A 19,803-nucleotide genomic window follows, 5' to 3' on the forward strand; every position below is an offset into this window, starting at 1 on the left:
AGACAGAAGGTTTCTGTTGCAAGGACTCAACTCTGCCTTTGTATGTAAGGGAGTGGGTGTCTCAATAAAACTTTATTTACAAAAACAGGCACTGGCTGGGTTTGGCCTGAGAGCCTGGTCCAGAACCCTGCTCTACTAGGGCACAGTCTGGTTAACCCGCTGATTTTCCACATTTTTGAACCCCGTGTCTCTCCGCCCTGATGCTGATTCCAGAGGGGCCCTGCTCTCTAAGAGAAAAACAGTGGCCTTGGATGCAGTGGCCACACCGGTGCATCCCAGGACCCCTGACCAGCTAAGCATTCCTGGAGAACCCTCTGGAAACTTTGGTGCTTGTTTTTCTCATCTGTAAAACAAAGGTAAACTTTAAGCCCCACACCTCAGGTGTGGTGCATCTGTGAGCCAAGGCTAAGGACACAAGCAGGGGTGGAGGGGTCTCCCTCCAATTCCCACGTCCGGGTGCCATGGAGACCAAGCTGGAGTCGGCCAGGGTCAGAGGTCAGGCCGAGACCAGGGCTGAGAAGCACCCACTCGACTTGGTGATAAGAAGCTTCCAGGGCAGAGGGGCGGGAGCTGGCAGGGTGGCCGTGGAGGAGAGAACTGGGGTTGGGAAGAGTAGGCAGTTCCTTGGGGGTCTGAGTGCTGACTGGATACTGATGATATTGAGAAACTGTTATTAATTTTTCTGGGTGTGATAATGGCTTTGTGGTTATATACACATATTTTTGAAAGAGTTCTTTTAGAGACACATTCAGGTATTTTTGAATAAAACGACACAATGTTTACAAAAAAGGACATGTGTCTGAGAACGGGCGAGCAGAGATGCAGGTGGGTGGCGAGACGGGGGAAGACGGTCACGGTGCCTGGTGGTTGAGCACACAGCCTTCTGTGTCCCAGTCTACTTCAAATTTCCCTCATTTCCCCAAGTTAAACAACATAAGGCAAACGAAAGCAAGCAGGTTCTTTCACGAAGAACTTGACTGGGAAGGAGAGGCGAGAGCTGGGCCAGCGTTCGGGATGAGACCTGGGCTCGGGTGGGACACGGGGTCACGGCCCATCTGGATCCCCGGCTCCGTCCGTGCTGCTGGGAGCCCAGTGGGCAGCGTGAATACCCGACCCTGGGTGGCCGTCTCCCCAGCTGCCCATATGGAGATGGTGCCTCCTTGGTGTGGACGATCCAGCGTACACTCTGCCTGCAAAGCTCAGCTGCAGCCCCGCTGCTGTCCACCCCCAGCTCTGTGACACTCAGAGGCCCGCCCCGTGGGGCTTGATCCTGGATGGCCTCAGCCCCTTCCAGGACCCACGGGAGGCCATTTCCCTTCTGCTCAGAGGGCACCCTCGTCCAGGGCAGGACTGGGGTCTCCCCGCCTTCAAGGGCCTAGTGGGGGGTGCGCTGCGAGCCACCGGTCGGGTAAACCGCAGGGTTCTCTGGAGACTCTGGCCGAGGACATGGACTCTGAATTGTGTGGCGTTTGCGACCCTTTCCAAATAAAGAGCTATGCGTTAGAATATTCTCTATAACCTTCCTACATTGATGGAAATAAAGTTATGAATAATGTCATTTCTCTACCAGTGCTTCCTGGGCTCCCATGTCTGCTAGGAAAGGCTGGAACCCAGGCAGGGCAGTGTGGGGAGCCCGGAGGGCGTGAGAGGGATGCCCGGGTTTGGGGGAGCGGCTGACCCCACCATGGCGGGAAGAACGTAGGGTGGGCCTGGTGCAGCCGAGGTGCTGCTGGGGGGCAGCCTTGGGTGGGGCTGGAGGCTCCCATGGGCCCCTCTCAGGAGCGCATCGTGCTTCCTTACAGACACGGGGATGAACTGAAGGAAGGAACCAGAAAAGCAACGGGATGGGGTTTGGGCCCAGGAAGGCTCAGTCCAGCGGGGCGTGGAGGATGGGTGGAGGGTGGCTCCAGAGGCTCCTAGGGCTCCCACGGGAGGGACCTGGGGGCCAGCTCACCCCCAGGGGGGGCCCCTGCCCCGCCCTCTGTCCCAGCATTAACGAGGCCCTCCCAGGGCCGGTAGCTTTCCCTCTTGCCCGCCCCCGGGGCCGCGTCTGACTGCTCTACTGGCCTAGTCCTGGGAGCACCCCGAGTTCTCGGCGCATCTGCTCCTGTCACCCCGCCCCCACTGCGCCTGCAGGGCGCTTGAAAACCAACGCGGATGCTGGACTCGTTGTCTTCTTCCCCACGCAGGCCTCAGAGCAGGCGTCCTGGGGTCAGGGGTGCAGGGGAGAGAGCCTGGAGAGGCGGCAAAGGCCCAGCGGTATCTTGCTATTCTCCCCGGCACGGCGAGGGGACGGGCCAACTGTGCACCCACTCCACCTCCGGGCCCCGAGGCCCTGGGTCGGGGGCTGCAGACGGCCCCTCCGCAGGAGCCCCGGGCTGTGCTCCAGGCAGTGGCTCGTGGGTGTGCGCGCCGAGGGGGCGGAGCCCCAGGGAGACTGGGTGACGACCTCGGAGCGTCCCCTGTTCCCCTGGGAGATGGGGACAGCGACTCCCGCCTAAGCGACGGTGCCGACACACGCCTGGGACACGGCAGGCTGTCCACTGGCCGGTCCACCCGGTGATGGCCCAGGTGTGAGTCCACGCCTCTACCTGCACCAGCACTGCCGGCTGCGCCAGCAGGTGAGGCTGGCCGCTGAAACGGTGAGCACCTGCCCGTGCTTTTCATACCTTCGTGGCCTGTGTTCCATAAGCACTGCCCTGGGGACCCCCGGGGACAGGGCCCTGTGCACTGTGGGAAGGGAAGCCGTGCTAACGCCTCTCAGACGAGCGCCGCTCACGGTGCATCACACGCGGGCTCATGCCAGCGCGCCTCCAAAACCCTTCACTGTCCCCCGAGGCTCGAGGGCTGCCTTCGCTTGCTGCAAAGGGGAGCAGACACACGTGGGATTTTCCTCTCGTCCCAACCGACGGTAATCACATGCCTGGAGCCCGTACAAGACAGGCGGAACCCGCAGCCCTCAAGCAGTTTTCTGAGTCTTTAACAACCAGACCAAGAGTTTCAGGATACTCTCCTGTCTTCCGAAGCAACGTGTACACCAAAGGAAACCCGGATGCCACTCTGAAATGACTGAGGGGTCGTAAATACTGAGTTTGCATGTCCGCCTGTTTCCCCGAAAATCGTGGAACCAGCAACACAGTCCGGACGTTCCACCGCCGACCCGAGCGTTCATGGGCACGGCCCACTGGACGCAGAGTGAGCCCTGGCTCCTTCACTGCAGAACCGACAATGCTCTTCCTCCTGCTGGGTCTCAGGGACAGGGCGGACCTCAGCCCTGGGTCTGATCAGGGGTGAGCTGCTGGGACATCTGGGATCACAGAACAACACGAGGAAACTGCGGGCTGTGGCTCAGACCTACACCGAGGGACCCACCGACCCCAGCAAGAGATGAAAAGGGAGAGACAGGCCAGTGCCACGCCAAAGTCCCTGCATGGGGACCTTTGTGATGGCGACTTCCCACGGCAGGAAGGTGATGGCTGAGACTGGCCTCAGTCTCCCCCTATGGAGTGAGGCTTGCACACAGGCACCCCCACTAGCAGCCCCCCGTGGCGCCCGGCCCCCTCTTCCACCCGACACAGCCCCATGGCTGCACACCGGGCCACAGAGCCCACGTGCGCTTTGCTGGGCTGTGCGGAGTTCCCCCTCCCTACACCCCAGACCGGCAGTCCTGGTCCCACAGCAGTCTGCGAACATCAGGTGCGTCTGGGCGTCAGGTCCGGCCCAGGCTCAGCACTTGGCTGACTCAGTCGCTCTCTGGCCCGGAACTGCCTCTGCCTGACAGCAACCTGTCTAGCCAGACCCGCCTTGGGATCGCACTGGGTTTCTTCTCCTCTGCCTGGATCGTGAGCATCTCAGCTCTGCAGATGGCGTGGTTTGAATGTGGACAGAGTCCATCCGCTATGGCTTTAAAACTGGGCTGAGGTTCAGGGGGAAGCAGGATGAACGGGGCCAGGGGCCGCTCACCTTGGCCTCCACCCCGGCCCTCCTAGGTCAGGTGGCCGGGAAGGGAAGCCACTAACAATCTTCACCGTGACCTGTGACAGGGGACCCTGGGCCCTGCGCCTCAGGGAATCAACCCCGACTCATGGGGGCTGCAGGGGCACCTCCAGGGACCGAGCACTTGGCCGGGGCAGGGGCTGCGTGCAGTAGACGGACGAGCTCAGAGTGCAGTCTGGGGCTGCTGGGATGTACGGGTCAGGGCAGCCACTGACGGGGTCCGGGAGGGGTCCCCACCCCCAGAGCCTGCAACACACGCTCTGCCCTCATGGTTCCCTACAAGGTGCTCAGGGAAGGATCCGTTTTTGACCCAATTGGAACAAGAGCCCAGATGGAAGCCTCAGGCTTTGTTAGGAGGGGCTGGGTCTGCTCTGCTGCTGTCGGGGCCCCTCGTGGTGTCAGAGTCCCTGGGGATTCTCAGCCACCACGCCCCCTGAAAGGGCAGAGCCTGCAGGGCAGGCAGGAGCTGGGGCTGTAGGCGCCTTGGGCAGGAGCCCTCCCTCTGGGGTCTCCCCTCACCTCCCTGGGCCCCAGGGGGTCTCCCCTCCCCTCCCAGGGCCCCGGGGGTCTCCTCCCTCTGGGGTCTCCCCTCCCCCTCCCCGGGCCCCGGGGGTTCTCCTCCCTCTGGGGTCTCCCCTCCCCTCCCTGGGCCCCGGGGGGTCTCCTCCCTCTGGGGTCTCCTCCCTCTGGGATCTCCCCTCCCCTCCCCGGGCCCCGGGGGTCGAGCAGGCTGCGTGGCCCCCTCCTTCCTTTCCGTCTGAATCTGCTCTCTCCCTCCCTCACCCCCCCAACATTTCAGTGTTTGCTGCGCTCCAGGCAACCATGAAGCCCCGAGCGCCCTGGACACTGGGGTGAGTCAGAGGGTCTTTGCATCACGGACAGCAGGTGCCGAGAGCAGAGCGGGGGGCGTGTCCGGAGCAGAGGGGTCCCGGGTTCTGCCCAGGCCGGGGACAGGGCGGCCAGGCCTTGAGGGGTTGGCCTGGAAGGTGGGCTGAGCGCAAGACTGGGGGGAAGAGCAGGGGTCCCAGGCAGATGCAGCGCGGTGTGGGTGGGATGGCGTATGTCCCGGGGGAGCAGCCTGGGAGGTCTGGAAACACAGATGTGCCCCAGGCAGGAGGGCAGCCTTATCCTGAAGGTGGGGCCTGTCCTCCAGTAGTAAGTGTCCTGAAGGCCAGGATATGGGCTCCTTTCAGCTGTAGAACCCCGAGAACACAGAGCTGGGCCTGGAGGTGTCACAGGGGCGGGGGTGGGGGCGACCGGCGCAGCAGTCCTGCTGAGGAACCCCAGACACATCTCCCAGAAGCAGCTCTGGCCCCTTGGAAAACTCTGCCGTGAGTGCCGCACTGACAGCTAGAGCAAACACCCAGTCCCCTTCTGGCAGCAGCATCCAGATCTCCCCTGGGGATCTGGGGACCCTTCCTCCCATTCGGTCCATGTGGTCCAGGTAGAGATGACATAATCCCCTGGCTTTGGGACCTCAGGCCATTGGCTGCAGCAGATGGGCATGTAAGGCAGGCTAACGGGGGCCAGTGGACTGCCACTGTAGGCACTGTAGAAAAAGGAAACTCTCTTTCTACTGCCTGAAGCTACAGGGCCACCTTGATGAGGAGCCTGCCCCAGACAGGACTGAGCTGAGAGGAGAGTGGAACCAAGTGGGGACATGGGACCAGCCTGCTAGGGTGCTGGATCCAGCCATGCCTGAAGCTGAACCCAGGCTCTTCAACTTTCCTGTTATGTGAACTGATAATTGATTCTTTCAGCTTAAGCCTCTTTGGGTTTCTATCTCTTGCAAACTGGAGTCCTTACTAATGTATTATTTTTACCAATTTGAAATGCCTGGACTCAGAAATCAATCTCAATGAGAAATCTCCTAAAGATTACGCTTTCTCTCTGAGGTTAAAAGGATTTAAATATTATATATTTGGACTGGAGGGGACCTGAAGATCATTAACTCTCAACCTCTCATTGCTCTGTAGATGGGCCAGACCGATTCAGTAACCACACAGGGTCTCTTACTGACTGACCAGTCCAGGCGTGTCCTGGACATTTATCCGGCAGGTGGGACAGGCATGTTGGGGGCAGAGTTGGGACAAGGACCCCAGTCTCCTCATTCCTAGCCCGCAGCTCTCCCCCCTGCACCACAGTCCTCAGGGCCAGGGCTCAGAGAAGTGAAGTAACTGGCCCCGCATCACACAGCCGGAAACCGGCCAAGCCGATGCTCAGATGCTCAGGGCGGTCTAACTTGGGAAACCGTGTTGTTTCCAGGCTGTTCTCACACAAGTCTGAGTGTTTCATGCCGACCAGTTTGCGACCCGATGAAGCGTCTGGCCAGGTGAGTGGAAATTGGCCCCAATGAACTTTATTTTCTGCAGGCCTGGTTAGCAGCACGGCTCAGCATCGGAACGAAACCATTATAAGGGCCCTTGGGCTGTGAGAGGTGGAGACTGGGAGGCAAAGGGTAACTGGCAGCCACGCCGGGAGCACTGGCAACCTCCTTTCAGAACATTCTCTGCAGCGTAAACACAGACGGCAGAGCAACACGCTGAGGGCTGAGCATCCGCCTCTGTGCCCCGGCCCCTGCTTTCCATGTTCCTGATGGAGTCTGTTTGGAGGCTGCCATCCACACCGCGGCGGCAGAGCCAATGGACAACCTCCTTCCATCCCTCTCTGCGACACCCCCACCCCAGGGAGAGTCAGCATGGGGGCAGGTGTGTGTTGGGAGAGGGGCCCCCGTGGAGGGGGCGGGAGCAGCCAGCGCCCTGCATCAGGGCCAGGCCACACGGGCTCAGCCTCAGCTCAGCACTTGGGAAAAACACCTGGTCCACCCGAGTTCACAGCAGCTCCAGCACAAACCCGAGAGGTGGAAACAACCCAGGTGTCCACTGATGGGCCCACAGGTAAAGAAAATGTGGTGTCTGCCCACAGTGGACACGCCTACTGCATGAGAAGGAACAGAGTCTGACACCTGCTACAACATGGATGAACCAAGAAAACACACTGAGTGAGACAAGGCGGGTGTAAAGGACAAATGTGGCGAGTCCACGCCTAGGAAGTACCCAGACTAGGCAAATTCACAGACAGAAAGTAAATTAGAGGCCGTCCGGGGCCGGGGGGAGGGGAGAAGGGAGGGTCTGCTGACGGCCGAGGGGCTCCTGTTTGGGAAGATGCAGGACCCTAGAGGAGACGGTGGGGCGGGTAGTGGCTGCACAACAGGTGAATGTGCTTCACGCCCCTGAGCTGGACGCTTGCCAGTGATGAGGTCGGCACGTTTCACGTTAACGGTGCTTTACCACAAAACAAACAAACAACAAACAAGCAAACGCAGAACGAGACCCATGAACTGGGCACACCAACGGTCGCCCACTGGCTGGCTGCGGCCCCAGTGCCGGCCGGGTCTCCCGCCCAGGCTCCAGCCCTGTTCTCTGGACGTCTGCCCTGGTCCTGGGCCTGAGGCCCTGTCCGGAGTTCCCAGGCCCCCGCAGGCTGGGTCCTTTCCCTGGAGTGCAGGCTGGCGGTGGGTAGGTCAGCTCTGCAGGTCGCAGCTGGCCAGCCGTGCGCCCCTCAACCCAGCGGTGCGAAGGCCCGCACTGATGCCCAGTGAGGTCCCAGAGCTCCTGCTCTGACGGATGGCACGTGCCACGTCCCCTCCCTGAAGTGTCCCCTCCCTGCCATGTCCCCCGTCTGCCCGTGTGGGCTCTTCTGTGGCCAGGCCCGTGTCCTCCTGGAATGCCTGGCCCCTGCCCCACCTGCTCCAAGGAACCTCCACCTCCCGTCCAGACAGACTTTTGTGTAGAGGCCAATGCGACCCCCTGGTGGCTCACTTGGTTTATCCGCGCTTACACGAAAATACCGTGGGACCGTTCCAGAAAAATCCTGCTAAGCTAGGCCCTCAGTGCTGATTGGTTTACGACGATAACCTCTCCAGATTGCAAAAGGTCACCTGTGTTCTGTGCACCGGCCGAGTGACCAAAACCCCTCTGTCCTCCGGCAGGCCTGGGTCTCTGTCCTCAGAGGGATTCCAACCATCCTTCACCCTCCCAACTCCGCACCAGCAGATCTGAGCAGAACCCTCAGGCCATCTGCCAAGCTCAGAGGAGACGGCCGTCGGTGGGGCGGTGGGCGTCGGGGGGAGGGGTCGCCCTGTGGGCCAGAGGGCAGGCGGCACAGCGCGCTGCAGGGCAGCTGGGGGCAGGCGCACCCTGGCCTCCACAGAGGACACGACATCTCCCTGTGGGTTAGCCCCACAGAGGGATGGTCCTTGAAACAAACCCAGGGGCCACCTCTAACCTAAAAGGGGTACAAACATGGATCCACGTGGCTTTTCGAGACCTGGGAAGGGCCTGTTACAGATGGTCAGGCTGACTCAGTGCCGGGGCCACTGCCGGGGCCCAGCCAGAGACGGCAGCTGACAAACATCCCCCCTCCACACACGGAGGTTCCCACACACCTAGGTTCCCACGGAGGCTACAGCATTGCTCCCCTAGAGCAGGTCCTGATCAATCCAGAGGCTAAACACCCCTGAATCTCAAAGGCAAGACTTGGCCGCTGCCCCCGTCGGGACACCCAGCCCTCGGCCTCTTTCCAGCCATGACCGGAAGCCTCCTGCCCCACCAGCAAAATGACCTTCATCGAGGGGGACGCTGCTGGCACCTGAGCTCCGGGCTGGGGGTGGGCACGCAGGACCTACCGGCTTCGCCGACAAAGACCTCCACGGGCGCGCTGGCCGGGCTTTCGCCGATGACGTTGTAGGCTGTCATGACCACTTCATAGCGCCGGTATTTCTTCAGATCTGCAAGGGCCAGGGGCCAGGGGTCAGTGGGCGGGACCCCCTCCCTTTCTTAGACAACTCCCTCCATGAGCCACGCTGAGGGACCAGTGCCCCTTGAGGAGACGCGGGGGAAGAGCTCTTTCTGGCAGAGAGAGGTCTGCGAGGGGCCTGCCACCCTCTGTCCTGGCATTAGTGACACTCGTGAGGCAAGGACGCAGCCCATCCTGCACTCGGGGGAAGGCGGCGGCGGGCTCCTCTTCTGTGGGAAAGAAGCTAGGATACAGGGCCTGACCTGGGCTTGCCTTTTGGTCCAGAATCTCTCCGTAAGCGTAGGAACAGACGGAGTGAGACCCTGGCCCAGTAGGGCAGGCAGAACCTTGACCGCCTTCAAGGGAGGGCCTGGGGGTCGGATCCGCCACACCTCTGCTGAGCTAGCCACTCGCTGGGAGGCACGATTTGCAGGAACCTTGCACCCAGGTGGTCCGGCACGCACCTGGGGTCTCGGGAAAGCCACGCAATGGGGAGAACCTTCCAGAATGTTTTGGCTTAGAGGCCAGCTGCTCTCACCATGTTGGCTAGTACAGAGCTCGTGCCTGGCTACGGGGCCTGGGCGAGGTGTCTGGATTCACACGTCATTTTCTTCCCAGGACACGGCCATTAAAACCTCAAAGGGGCCTCCCTGGTGGCGCAGTGGTTAAGAGTCCGCCTGCCGATGCAGGGGATACGGGTTCGTGCCCCGGTCTGGGAGGATCCCATATGCCGCGGAGCGGCTGGGCCCGTGAGCCATGGCCGCTGGGCCTGCGCGTCCGGAGCCTGTGCTCCGCAACGGGAGAGGCCACAACAGTGAGAGGCCCGCATACCGCAAAAAGAAAAAAAAAAAAAAAAAAAAAAAAAAAACCCTCAAAGGCCTCGGTTTGCCGATATGTGTACATTTCATGGTCAAGGTTCTGTCCACGTGGTCCAGCCGTGCTGCCAGACAAACCACCAGGCTTCATCTCAACCCCGGGACTCGTGTGGCCCGGGAATCCACGGAGACACACCTGAGTGGACGCTGCTGCGTGGTCGGGGCCGCCCCTCCCGCACTTCATAACCACGACTGGAGGGCCTGGACGAGACCCCGGGAGGGAGCCCTCCTCACTGGGGCCGGGCCTGCACTTGACTCTTCACCTGGCTCCTCGGGGAGGTCACATCTGGGGGAGTGCCCGGCCCAGGAGGGACTTGGCGGAGAGACAAGGAAACAACCAGGGAGCGATGGGTGGGGGTGAGTGAGCACACGACGGATGGACGAGGTGAAGCTTGGGGAAGTGGGACAGCTCCGTGAGCCCCGCCCCGGCTGCCAGGCTGGTCAGCTGGCCCAGGTGGTGGTGGGATGAAAGGGCACGGGCTGGCAGCCAGTGCCTGCACACCTGGGGCCGGGGGAGGGCCGGCTCCCCCTCCCCCATTTATCCTCTTTCTAATCCAGCCACTTTGTGCTGAAGTGAATCGCATCGGGGCCCCTCAGCCTTGCCCTCGGTTGCTGAAACCCGTCCCCAGCCAGGAATCCAAGGGGAAGCAGTTTGGTTGGAGGGGAATGGAGGACGGATGGATAAATACCTGGGCTGTGAGCACGCGGGGGACTGTCCCTCAGCCTTGAGAAGGAAGGAGACCCTGACGCTACAGCGCGGGTGAAACCGGAAGTGAACCCAGCAGACACAGAGGGACCAACACTGTGCGACCCCACTTCTGTGAGGTCCCCCCTGGAGGAGCCAGGGTCAGAGATGGAAAGTAGGGGGTGGGGGCCAGGGGCTGGGGGAGGGGCCGGGGCGTCCGTGTTTCGTGGGGGCAGAGTCTCAGTCTGGGAAGATGAGAAAGTTCTGGAGACGGACGGTGGGCATGGTTGCCCAACAGTGTGAATGTGCTTAACGCCCCTGAACTGGACCCTTAAAAATGGTGAAGATGGCAAACTGTGTGTTATGTGTATTTTACCACAATAAGAAAGGGGCTTAAAAAATATGTCGAAGGAGCCAGAGAGGAGATCCGCCCACTCTGCCTTTCCTCCTGTCCCAAACTCGAAGACCAGCTGCCAGGACCCCACACTACCAGCCTCTGCTTCTAGAAGTTTCCTTTCCTGTCTCCCTGGTGGTTCCGGCATATTGCGAAGCAGCGTTTGAGGGGGAATCCCAGAAACGAGAGCCACGAGTCCAAGCTGCTTCCACTGGGCCCCCCGAGAGGCCACGCGGCACTGCCTGGCTGCTCCCGGCCACACGGCCACGCGGCCACGCGGCTCCTGCTGAGGGCGGTGCCACTTACGTGTTAGCTCGTATGTCGTTAACGTGGAGCTGCTGTTCACGGTCTGGAAGCTGCTCTGGGCTGTTAGGGGCAAGCAGAGCAGAAAGGCGGTCAGCACACAGGGAGCAGCTGTCGCGTGACGGGCTGCGGGCGCGGGGCCGGGGCCTGGCCGGGAAGCCTCTCCACCCACTGCGTGGCGGGGTCCGCTCGCCGGGGCCCCCGCACTGCCTGGAGAACCTGCCAGGCCCCCCGGCCCACGAGGGGGTGGCTTGTGCTCACCCCTCAGATTAAATGGGTCAAGTTCGCCTCCGGCACGAGGTAGCGTAAGCAGCACAGGGGGAGATGGAGATCGGCGTCTCCTGGGCAACGCCTGCACAGGTGCCTCGTCAGGCTACCTGTGCTCAGGTAGAGCCCCGGGCTGAAGGGGGCGAGCAGATGACAAACAGGGGCCAGGAGCACAGACCCCACCGCACCCTCTTATTCCACGGATCTGATTTTGTGACACAGCCCGGGGAGACGCTTGCTGTGGTCTGGATGTCAGCAAGGGACACCCGGGATGACGTTGAGACTGGGGGTCATGACTGAGCCAGTCCTCCTCCTGGCGGGGCCAGGGCTGAGCTGCAGCCCCGAGGCCCCAAAAGGCGGGCTGGGGAGGGAGCACGGGAGCTGCCCATAGCACATGGGACCCTCGCCGAGACGCGGGGCCCGAGCAGGCCCCGGCAGAGCAGGCCCCGGCTCCCCGGCCGGCCTGCCCCGACCCCGGCGCGCAGGGGTTAAGGCTCAAGTATCTCCTCTGACAGCGTGTGGGATGCCAGGAAGAGAGAGGAGGGGGGAGTGTGGCGGCCCACCCAGCAACTCCAGAGCTTCCTCGACGGCTGCTGGAAGGACCGTCAGAGTCCGCGGAGGGGCCTGGCAGGGTGCAGGCGAGCAGACAGAGGAGCCGGGACAGAAGCCGGGGCTCCCTGCAGCCGCCCCGGCGCACCCCAAACCTGCTCCACTTGGGGCAGTCCCACACAGCACACGCCCTGCACTGGCTGGCTGACCCCTGCCCCACCCAAGTCCCTGCCGCTCTGCTTGCCTACCCGCACCGAGCTGTGCTGGGCCCTGCGTCCCCCGCTTCCCGTCTCATCCTCAGTGACATCTTTTTACCCTGACAGTCACCTCAGATGGCTCCCCCTCCGGGCAGCCTCCCCGGTCCCCCACCGGCCGGGGGCCTCTGCTCACGGCACCTCTGGGCCGTGCGCGCCGTCGGTGGGAGGGGGCAGGGCCACACCTCCTCCAGCCCCCGAGGCCCAGGCCCGGGGGGCGGATGCACCGCGGTCACAGGAACCTCCCTGCTGCCGGGCCCGGGCAGGGGGACGAGAGGGCTCACCTGTGAGCTCGGCCCGCAGAGCGGACGGCGCCTTGAGCGTCTTGGACTCAGTGGCCGAGGCCGCCTCGTACTCTAGCTCCCGGTAGTAGATCCTGTATCCCTGCAGGAGGCCGTTCAGGCTCTCGTCCCTCGGGGGCTGCAAAGACACCTCAGTTAGGGCGCCTGGATTCACGTGTGGCCGCCTGGCTAGGAGGGGCGCACCAGTCCACACGGAGGGCCCTCAGCTGTTTGCAAGAAAACAGGCAGGTGTCACACTGACGAGGGAACTCTGGGGGGACAGGGCCTGCCGTGCGGCTGTTTCCCTGGAGCCTGGGGCTTCTGGTGCTGGTGAGTGCAGCACGGGCATCTCATCCACGTCCAGTCCAAACCCCCGAGCCCCAGGGCTGAGGCCAGAGACCGTGGCCCAGGTCACAGACGGGCGAGGAAGCTGGCCGTAGTGGGCCAACCCAGGACCTGAAGGGAACCGGGGATGTGGCCTGGCTCTGCATCGTCCGCCGCTGGCCTCACCCCGTCCCCTCAGTCCCTGTCCCTTCTGTCCACCCAGGCCGTGGCCGTCGCACTGGGAACCTCACTGACCCCTCCGTGTGCCCAGTCACCCCCCACTCTGCCCGACTCAGGCACAGGCTGGAACCCACACCTCCCTCTTCCATGTCAGTGCGTGACGGCGGGGCTCGTCTGACTCTTAAGAACCCGGTGGAAGCCAGGTGACAGGTAGCTCGGTGATGAGGCTCAGCTCGAGGGAGAACGTGAGCCCAGGACCCGTGCAAACCCACTCTGGGCGCAGGGTCTGGTCAGGCGGGGCCCCGCCGACTGTCCCTTTCCCTGTGGCTGACAGATCTGTCAGTAGAAGAAAGGTCGTCTCATTCCACACAGAATCCCAGTGAGGCCACGGCACCGACCCCGGTCTTAGGGGCTTCGGGCTCCAGTTTCCCCTCTGGGATCCTCAGCGAGGAAAGGATCAAACCTCCCAAACTGTGACCAGACAGACGGACCAAGGGCATGCCCATGACCCCTGGCTGGAGGGGTCACGAGGCCTTGGCCGGGGACAGGGACGCTCCCTGGATTCCTGTGACTCTACAAGGCCACTGCCTAAGTGACGCCACTGCGCCTTGGTACACAGCGTCCTGGTGCCTGAATGGAGGCCACAGCTTTGGTAGGAAAGCCCCTCTGTTGTTGGTTGAACTGTGTCCCCACAAGAGATACGCTGACGTCCTAACCCCCGGTACCTATGGACGTGAGACCTTGTCTGGAAATAGGGTCTCTGCAGATGTAATCAAGTTAGGAAGAGGCCACACAGTGGTAGGGAGGGCCCTAAGGAAATGACTGGCTTCTTCTGGGAGGGCAGTTCCATCTTATTTGTCTAAGTCCTTAATGCACTTGCCTTTTAATTCAGCAGTTACACGTCTGGAAATCTATGCTACACAAACATTTGCAGGTGTGCTGTCCTGAGTCCTACAAATACAAGCTCGGGACTAACCCCCGCCCACCCACCCCCCAAAGAAAACAATGCCTAAACCAATCCTCTCTGGGTCTTTCCAATGACACGAAGACAACAGGACGACCTTCCAGCTGGAAGGGCACTGACAGCAAAATTGCTTGCAAACATAATCTCAGACTTTGGACTCATGAACACCGTCAGGTATTATAATAGTTAATTCGCACAGGCACCTAAATGTTCAACGTGATGGATCCATGAAGACAAAGCACATTTTAAGAGGCAATATACAATCTAGCCATTATCTGACAAATGCTGAGACTATAAACAGACCCAAAGATGAGGACGTTTGGACATAAGGAGGATGTCACGTGAAGGCAGAGGTGGAAGCTGGAGGGATGCGTCTAGAAGCCAAGGAGCACCGAGGACGGCCGCGGCCACCAGAAGCTGGGGAGAGGCAGGGAGGGTGCCCCCTGTGTCTTCAGAGCTAACCGACACCTTGATCTTGGACCCTGGCCTTCAGAACTGTGGGACAGTAGAGCCCTGTTGTGCTCAGGCGCCCAGTTTGCAGTGACCTGTTACGGCAGCCCCGGGACACCCGCGGGCTTTGCTGTCCGAACTCTCACCCTTCAGTCCTAGTCCCTGAACCCAGGCGCCCCCAGGATCTGATGTTCACACGAGTCCGTTCTCTGTGACTTCTTGCTACTCCGTCCCAAACCCAGGAACCAAGCGGATGTGGACAGTGTGGGATCCTCGGCTCCCCAGACTCTCCAGCGGGGCAGCGCAGACAGCAAGCGTGGTTCCCAAGACACGGGGGGGCCCTGCACACACTGACACAGAGTCACCACGTTGTCGCCAGCGAGAGCTGCCGTGTGCTCCCTCGAGCCCGGGCGCTGCACTGCGGCTCTGCTGCGGCCCTGACATCCTCACGGTGCTTCCCGGGTCCTCGGTGACTTCCTCACCTCACGATAAGCACCTCGGCAGGTCACTTTCCCCATCAGACGCAGACACGCGTGCCTGGGAAACTTGAGCGGACTCGCCACGTGGACAATCCCCGCGTGTCCATCTTGTTGGAGGAGCCCAGCAAATCCAATCAAACGACACTCCTCCTGGCTGAGGGGCGACAGACCCCAGCGTGAGCTCAGGGGCAGAGAGCCACCAGGAGGGCCGCGTCAGAGCCGCCAATGGCCCCGAGCATGTCTCCTTGAGGCTCTGCCCACCGGGAGCCGGAGGGGACGGGCTGCTGGGCACGTGCGGGCCTTGGCTCCAGACCCTCCGCGGGTGCACGGGGAGCTGTGTCTCGGGGGCAGGACTGTTCTCTGGGAGGGGCTGTTTCCATTTCCCTCCCGACCTTTCTCAGCCACCACACCCAGCACAGAGGACCTGGGGGCTGGCTCACCTCCAGCCCCTTCCCTTCTGGTTCTGGCCGCCTTAGCAGGACCCTGGGGCCCCCTCTGAACACTGCGGACTGTCAGGCCAGAACCGCAAAATCAGAGCCCAGGGACTGCCAGGTCAGGTGAGTCTCCCCTGCTTTGCTTTTCCCTCACAGGGTTGCCAGATGTAGCCAATGCAAACACCGGGCACCCAGTTGAATTTGAATCTCAGAACCGTCATCGATGTGAAGTTTACGTTAACGGGACACGGGCGGGCTACAGGCACACCTCGCCTTACTGCACTTCACAGATACTGTGTTTCTTACCGATTGAAGGTCCGTGGCGGCCCTGAGTCAAGCAAGTCTATCAGCGCCGTTCTCCAGCAGCGTCTGCTCACTTCGTGTCTCTGTGGCACATTGTGGTAATTCTCACAGTAGCTAAAGCTCTTTCATCATTGTTGTATTTGTTAGGGTGGTCTTTGGTGTCACTGCTATGACTCACTGAAGGCTCAGATGACGGTTAGCATTTTCTAGCAATAAAGTCTTTTTCATTCAATCAAGTACATTGTCTTGTCTTGACATACTGCTATTGCACACTTAACAGACTACAGTAAACATCACTTTTACATGCACTGAGAAACCAAAAAAGGCGTGTGATTCGCTTCACTGCCAGAATCTCTTCATTGTGGTGGTCTGGAACCAGACCCCCGATATTTCCAAGGTGTGACCGCTGCCGCCCCTTTGCCTGAGTGCTGGCCACTGACACCCACAGGTGGAAATGTCTTTAAAATCCACTCACAGTCACAGAGTTAATGACATGAAAGGCAAGGTGGACCAGCACAGACCTGGTGTCTCCTGGATGGCGTGTGTGGACAGGCGACCAGCAGGGCACACAGGGTCCCTGGGACACACGCCTGTCTGTCCGGCCCCAGTGGCTGAACCACGACCTTGACCACTTTCTACAGCATTGGGCCGTCTGGTCTCTCCCTCAGCCGTTCCCAAAACGAAGCCCAAATCGACAGACAGCGAGGAACGTGGGAAGCTGAGTGCTCTCAGGAAGGGAGGTGAGGACAGGGGTGAAGCCCGGGGGTCTGACTGAGGGGCGGGAGAGAGGCTCTGTTTCTTGTTATGTTTTTTTTTTTTTTCTTTTGCGGTACGCGGGCCTCTCACTGTTGTGGCCTCTCCCGTTGCGGAGCACAGGCTCCGGACGCGCAGGCTCAGCGGCCATGGCTCACGGGCCCAGCCGCTCCGTGGCATGTGGGATCTTCCCGGACCAGGGAATGAACCTGCGTCCCCTGCATCGGCAGGCGGACTCTCAACCACTGCGCCACCAGGGAAGCCCATCTTGTTATGGTTTTTATTTTATTTTATTTTACTAAATTTTGTCCTTTCCTTTCTTACCAATTTTGATGGACAAAACCTCAGTGTTGGAGATGCGGAAGCATCCCTGTGAGAGGGCCCATCACCGGGCGTCCTGGGATGTCCCTCTGCTTTCTCTCCAGCCGGCCCAGCCTTTGGGCTCCTGTCCTGGTTGCTGTCCCACTCTGAGGACTGCAGCGTTTCAGATCCTTCCCTTAATACGGGGCGTTGCTGACGTGTTGTTTGTTTCTTTTTTTCCCAGATTTCTCCCTTTAGAGTTCACAGAGTTGTTTTCAGAATCGCTTTTAGGGTTTTTATGTTGTACCACCCTCCCCTATTTAAAAATTGGTTCCGTGTGGTAAAGGCGGACACCACTCAGCGTTTAATGCTAATTGATGCCAGAGACAGGGTCAGTGCTAATGCATCACAACAGAGGCTGAGACGCAAATCGTGTGTGTGTGTTTGTGTGCGCGCACAACATACGCACATCTATTCATAAGGACGGAAGGTGGCAATCTGCCCCGTCAACTCTAGTCCTGTTTTCTTATTGGCTGCAGTGGAGACCAATTACAATCCTTATTCTGTAGGGCTCCCTTCAAACACAACTCTTATAACATGTGACAGAACGTTTATTTCACCCCCTTCTTTAAAAAATGCAATGGACGGGCCTCCCTGGTGGCGCAAGTGGTTGAGAGTCCGCCTGCCGATGCAGGGGATACGGGTTCGTGCCCCGGTCTGGGAGGATCCCATATGCCGCGGAGCGGCTGGGCCCGTGAGCCGTGGCCGCTGGGCCTGCGCGTCCGGAGCCTGCGCGTCCGGAGCCTGTGCTCCGCAACGGGGGAGGCCACAACAGTGAGAGGCCCGCATACCGCAAAAAAAAAAAAAAAAAAAAAAAAAAAAAATGCAATGGATGGAAAAGTTGGAAAAGTCTACGTGTAAGAATAAAAGGAGAGACGTTTCTCCACCCAACACCTAAGCTGTACAGAGAAGATCCAGGACACGGCGATGCATTCTCCATGGCCCTCTGCCGACTAAGGCCAAGCAATTCCAGGGCCTCTGACCCTGGGGACCCCAGGTTGCTCACAGATGCGGCCCTGAGGGAGGGGGGAGGCCTGGACCCCACAAGTCCCCCCGTAGTGGAGACACTAGGCTGAGGCCCACCAGGTGGTCAGCAGAGCTCCTCTGCTGCAGGGGGGACCTGCCTGCACCACCGAGCCCTGCGCCACTGCCGGGGAGCACAGCGCTCGCCCCAGCCTTGTCTTCTAGCGCTGACCCACTCAGCAGGTCGATGACACGTCCTGAGTTATGACACACGAAGTGCCAGAAAGGGAGGGCTCGCCGCAGACTGGAGCATCAGAGAGAAACATACAGGGCACGCAACCGTGGAGCTGGCCCTCGTGGGAGGAGGGGCTTTGATGGGGGAGAAAAGGCAGCCCACCTAGTGGAGGTGCAGGGATGGGCGGGGCTCAGGCGGCAGTGGGCGGGGTGGGGGGGGTGTGTCACTAGGAGCAACCGGCCAGGGCATCGATCGGCACTGAGCCGGGACAGGCTGGGTCCTGCGCCGTTCCCCGCGTGGGCGGCCCTGCCAGGCCCATCTGGAGCTGAACTCCAGGAGACGGGCCTGAACGGAGAGTCCTCAAGTCCACAGGACCCTGTTAATCGGGAAGATGCCCGGCTACGAGAGACAAAACCTGGGGCGGGGGGCTTTTGCTTCCCCTCTCCTGGTAGACTGTGCCCGGCACCCAGGCTCACGTGAGGCACCGGCTGTGCACCCAGGGAGCCCCGGTCCACCCAGATGACGCCAGCGTCCTGCCTGAGAGTCCCGGGGCATCGTTGCTGCAGAGGAGGTGGGAAGGGAGGGGCGGTGACGATGAGAAACCCCAGGCTTCCCTCTCTGGGGTCTGAGCTGAAGACAGGCAGGTGGGCAGAGCCGTCTCGAGTCCCAGCCCAGCAATGTCACCCTGGTCACCTTCCAGGCCTCTACACAGGCCCAGATTATGGTCATGGCAGCTGCAGGCACCCAGACCCCCGCAGGGAGCCTGCAAAGGCCCAGGCCTGACCCTACAGACACGCAGGCCTGAGATGGGATGACAGTGAGAGAAATTGACTTTCAGGGAGTGGGGAGCTTGGGAGGAATGGGAAGGACTGGATTCAACTCCCCCCAAAGATCCAACAGGCAGGATGCTGGGAGTTTGCGAAAATAACAATGTCCTCCCTGGGGACCAAATGCAGCTCTGGAACCAGCGGCAAACACCCGGTCCCCAGCCTAGTCCACACCTGGGGGGCTGGGGTGCCGGGGACGGGAGAGGGGGCGGAGGCTGCCGATCCCAGGCTCAAACCCCTCCTGGAGGAGAGGATGCTGCAGGGGTGTGAGGAGAGGCCGAGCCCCAAGTCCCGAGGCACACCTGCTGCAGCTGCGGGCAGGTCCACACCTGGCCGCACCAGAAACCGTGCCCCCCGTGATGCCCTCCCAGCAGGAGCCGTACCAGCCCGGGGAGGAGGGGCAGGTGGTCGCACAGCCTGGAGGGCGGCCTCTCTGAAGGCCTCACCCAGTGAGGCTCTCGTGACCCACGGCGATGCACAAGGCCCGCCTGCCTGCGCGGGATCCTGGACAGGGTTTAACCACACTTTCTGTTCCTCAAGCTTGGAATAAACCATCTGTCATATGTGAGAGGCCTCTACGACTCTGGGTGTCCTGGGAGGTCCCAGTAGGGCAGCTCCGTGTGACCCACAGAGAGTTCCAGAAGCAGTGGGCCCAGTTCAAGTCCTGGCTCTGCGATGGCCTTGCAGGGCAGGCTCAGGCTGGTGCACAACCTCCGGGGCTCAACCCTGTACCTGCTATGTGTGGAACCTGGCCTAGGTGGTCTCTAGGGGGTTTCTGAACAGAAGTCTCTCTTCGCACGTGCAGACCTTTCTCCCAGCCCTTGGCCCTGACGCTGCCGTTCCTGTGGTTTCTGATTTAGCATGTGCCGTGGAGGCCGGGCCTTGCCTGTGTCGTGTTCGTTTCTATCTTCCCACAGCCCCTCTGCCAGGCCTGGGACACAGCAGGCGCTTAGTCGGCGCTTGTGGGGGTGCGCTGGGTGTGCTCACGTCAAGGCGACACCACCTCTGGCTGACTTCATCCTGGATCAGCCATCTGTACGGGCAGACACTTGAAGGGGCTAGGGTCCCCTCTAAAATCTTCTTCACTCTGCCTTTTGCACGTCAGAAGTTCTACCAGCAGGCTTTTGGGG

General features: G+C 60.8%; 1 protein-coding gene across 1 annotated transcript in view; it reads right to left on the reverse strand.

Moving 5' to 3' along the window:
• SDK1 (sidekick cell adhesion molecule 1) overlaps positions 1–19,803 on the reverse strand; it is an 831,209-nt gene that overhangs the window by 51,830 nt on the left and 759,576 nt on the right. Inside the window, exons 33-35 of the mRNA XM_060079272.1 lie at positions 12,405–12,540; positions 11,054–11,113; positions 8,684–8,785 (exon numbers count right to left, since the gene is read on the reverse strand). Coding sequence (XP_059935255.1) covers positions 8,684–8,785; positions 11,054–11,113; positions 12,405–12,540 — 298 coding nt within the window. The remainder of the gene's footprint in view (positions 1–8,683; positions 8,786–11,053; positions 11,114–12,404; positions 12,541–19,803) is intronic.

This window comes from Mesoplodon densirostris, chromosome 16 (genome assembly GCF_025265405.1).
Source record: "Mesoplodon densirostris isolate mMesDen1 chromosome 16, mMesDen1 primary haplotype, whole genome shotgun sequence".
NCBI lineage: Eukaryota > Metazoa > Chordata > Mammalia > Artiodactyla > Ziphiidae > Mesoplodon > Mesoplodon densirostris.